Consider the following 3,417-nt stretch of genomic DNA (forward strand, 5'->3'; position numbering starts at 1 on the left):
GTCTCTCCCTGGGTGGCATTGCCTTCTTGTTGGAGGGAATAGGAGATAGGTTAGGAGGGCGAAGCTGCGGAGGGGAGCAGCAGGAATAGGGAAGAATGGGATCTTTGATTAATGTGTAAAATGAATGAAATTTTTTCTTGATTAAATAAAAAGAAAAAACAACAACAACTGTGAAGTGACAAAGGCACCCTTAGAATGATTATTTTAGAGGAAGGCTGGAGGCTAATCTTCTGTCATCTCTGTCCCTGGACAGCCTCCTGCACCTCCACTGTTTCTGACACACTCAGGATGTGGTTGCAACACTGTGTCTCTTGCACAGTAATAGACCCCAGAGTCCTCATGTGTCAGGCTGTTGAGATCCATGTAGGCTGTGCTGGAGGATTTGTCTGCAGTCAGTTTGGCCTTGTCCTTGAACTTCTGATTATAGTTAGTACCACCATCTCCAGGATAAATCCTTCCAATCCACTCCAGGCCCTGTCCAGGTCTCTGCATCACCCAGTTAATATAGTAGTCAGTGAAGGTGTAGCCTGAAGCCTTGCAGGACAACTTCACTGAGGACCCAGGTTTTACCAAGTCTGCCCCAGGCTGCTGTAGCTGGACCTGGGAGTGGACACCTGTGGAGAGAAAGGCAGAGTGGATGTCATTATCACCTCAGTCCCTGTTTCTTCTTCATTTTTGGAACTGAAAAGCCCCTCACCTGTAGTTAACAACAGGAGAAAGGGAATGATCAAGCTCCATCCCATGGTGAGGTCCTGTATGCTCAGTGACCGTGGAGAGGACATCGATCATATGTTGGTGTTTGGTGTGGACATCTCTGTATTTACCAGTATAGACTCACACTATTTGCATATTCATGAGGCAGGGTACTTCTTATATAAGGACATAGTCCAAATGGAGAAGGTGGCAGAGTAAACCTGGGTCAAGCAGCAGGTTGTAGAGATCCAAATTCTCATCCTGTCTATGGAAGTATCCTTCCCCAAGAACTGTGCAGACTCTGTTTGTATAACTTCAAGGCCTAATCTCTCTATTTTAAAATAGAATTCGAACCTGAGACATTTGGTCCTCTTTGGGCCAAAATTCTTTTTCAGGTGATGTTTTTGATGAGGATAATAGTGTCTGAAAATTCTAAAACTCCTAAATTAGGAGCATTTGTAATCATCTTTCATATGCAACCTATCAATATTTGCTTTTATAGCTAGTTGCAGGTGTGTGTAATATTGGATTTGTTTTTAAATCCTTTCTTGTCTATTTGTTTACATTCGATATAGAAATAAAATGTTATGGAGTTAAGCAGTAGGGAGGTGGGGAGGTAGGAACGATTGTGGTAGAGCTGGGCAAGTAAACCATGGCCAGAATATATTAAATAAAAAAATGTTTTTCACAAAAAAACAATAAATAAATCTTAATAAAATAAATGAGAAAATAAAAATCTAGGCAAGGTTGAACAAAGAAATTTTATTATGTTTGAACATGGAGACTTAACATATCAACTGCAGCAGCTGTGGTTCAGCTAATAGACTTTAGGAAGGGGATCCACAGAGGCTATGGTGTCCCCTCTACTCAACTCATTTAGTCCTATTGATTATTGATTCAAGTGTGCCCCCTGCTGGTCCTGAACTCCTCTGCATGTTGGTATGGCTTGTTTTATACAGAAGGTTTTGATTTGATTTGTTTGTTTGTTGTTTTGTTTTTAACAAAGAAAATGGAAGGGTTTATCTAATTATTCTTTACCAATAAAAAATCAGAAGTCAGATATTCGTATAAGAACCTGAAAGATTCAGAGAAACGGGGGAGCAGCCAACAGTAATTTTCTTACTCTTCTGATTCTTCTCCAAAAGGGCTGAGATCCTCTCTCAGCCTAACTTTTACTTCCTGTCTGCTATCTGGCCACAGTGCTCCAAACTTCTATAGTCAGTTTTGGTCAGCTAGTGGCTAGCTCTGCCCTCTGACTCAAAGCGAGCTTCATTTTCACGATTAAATCAAAATATCACACCACAGAAAATAGATTTCTTTATTATATTGCAAAAAAAAGCAGTATGCATGACAATAACAGAAAAAGCAGCTTGATTTACATTCTCCCTTCTGTCTGTAGTACTGGAAACTTAAATTATTTCCTTGTACATGCTAATCAAGCACTCTACAAATGAGCAGTATCTACACCTTATGTCTTCACGTTAAAGCAAATAGAGGCTAGGCATAGTATCATATACCTGTAACCCCATCAGGTAGATACAGGAGGGCAGAAGTTCAAGTTCTACCTCTACAACCCAGTGACTTTGAAGACTACATTAAATTCACTCACTTTCTCTCTATATGCTTGTACACCAAAGAAGATGCTGGCTGTGGAACCTGATTCCCTGAGTTCTAGTCCCAGAACCTACAAGATTGAAGGAGAGAAAGGTTGTATTCTGATTTCCAATATCATTACATGTGTTTATGAGCACATAAACAAATACAAAAAAAAAATAAATATCTTTATTAAAATTTGAAAAAAAACATATTAAGGTCTGGGATGTACTAGTTCAGTTGGTCATTTGCTTCCTAGCATGCATGAAGCTCTGCTTTAAATCTCTAGCACCGCATAAAGTGAAAGAACCCTAGTAATGGTTAGAAAGTGGACACAGTTTCATCAGAAGACAAAAGTCATCCTTGACTATACAATGAGGCTTCAACAGTAAAAGTATTCCTCTCCCGTCTCTGCTTCCATCTTCACTCCTTGGGACCTCTCTCCACAGTGCATGCCCTGCCCTCATACACAGGTCACACGCTCTCATTTTAACAATGTAAACAGAAATGTAATGTCTCATTCAGGAACAGTTTGTCAACCCCAGGGAATGCTTATGATTTCTTCTACTCTGACCATACACCATTCTCTGAAAAAATCGAGTTCCAGGGAAAATTATCTGCTAGTGGACACTATGGTCATAGCTGTGCTCTTCTAGGAAGGAAGATAGGATTCATGACTATCAAACTGGAGACAGAATACTTAAAGGCCCAATATAAAAATCACACATCACACCACTAACTAATCTTTGGCTTCTTTATAAGCACACATTGTCTTCTTCTGTAGCTGTGACTTTTGTTCTTACTTATTTTATTAAGAGAATTTCTATTCATTTTACATATCAACCACAGATTGACCTGTCCTTCCTCTTCCCACTTCCAAGTCTTTGCCCCCAACCCACTCCTCACTACCACCTGCTCCAAGACAAGGTCTCCCATGGACAGTCAGCAGAGCTTGGTAAATTCAGTTGAGGCAGGTCCAACAATGTCTCCCTGAACCAAGGCTGTGATAAGTGTCTGACCATAGGCACTAAGTTCCAAAAAGCAAGCTCATGCACTAGAGACATTAATATTTCTCCCAGTGAAGAGTCTTCCATGGTGTCAGATGGATCCAGCTCCAGGACTACGCACTGG

At 40.5% G+C, this 3,417-nt stretch overlaps 1 gene segment (V, D, J or C); it reads right to left on the bottom strand.

Moving 5' to 3' along the window:
* Positions 1 to 222: 222 nt before the first annotated feature.
* LOC118575763 lies at positions 223 to 749 on the bottom strand. The segment is given in 2 exon segments: positions 223 to 614; positions 698 to 749. Coding segments are annotated over 2 exon segments (438 nt in total).
* Between the last annotated feature and the right edge of the window lie 2,668 nt (positions 750 to 3,417).

The sequence above is a fragment of the Onychomys torridus genome, unplaced genomic scaffold (assembly GCF_903995425.1).
Source record: "Onychomys torridus unplaced genomic scaffold, mOncTor1.1, whole genome shotgun sequence".
NCBI classification, from domain to species: domain Eukaryota; kingdom Metazoa; phylum Chordata; class Mammalia; order Rodentia; family Cricetidae; genus Onychomys; species Onychomys torridus.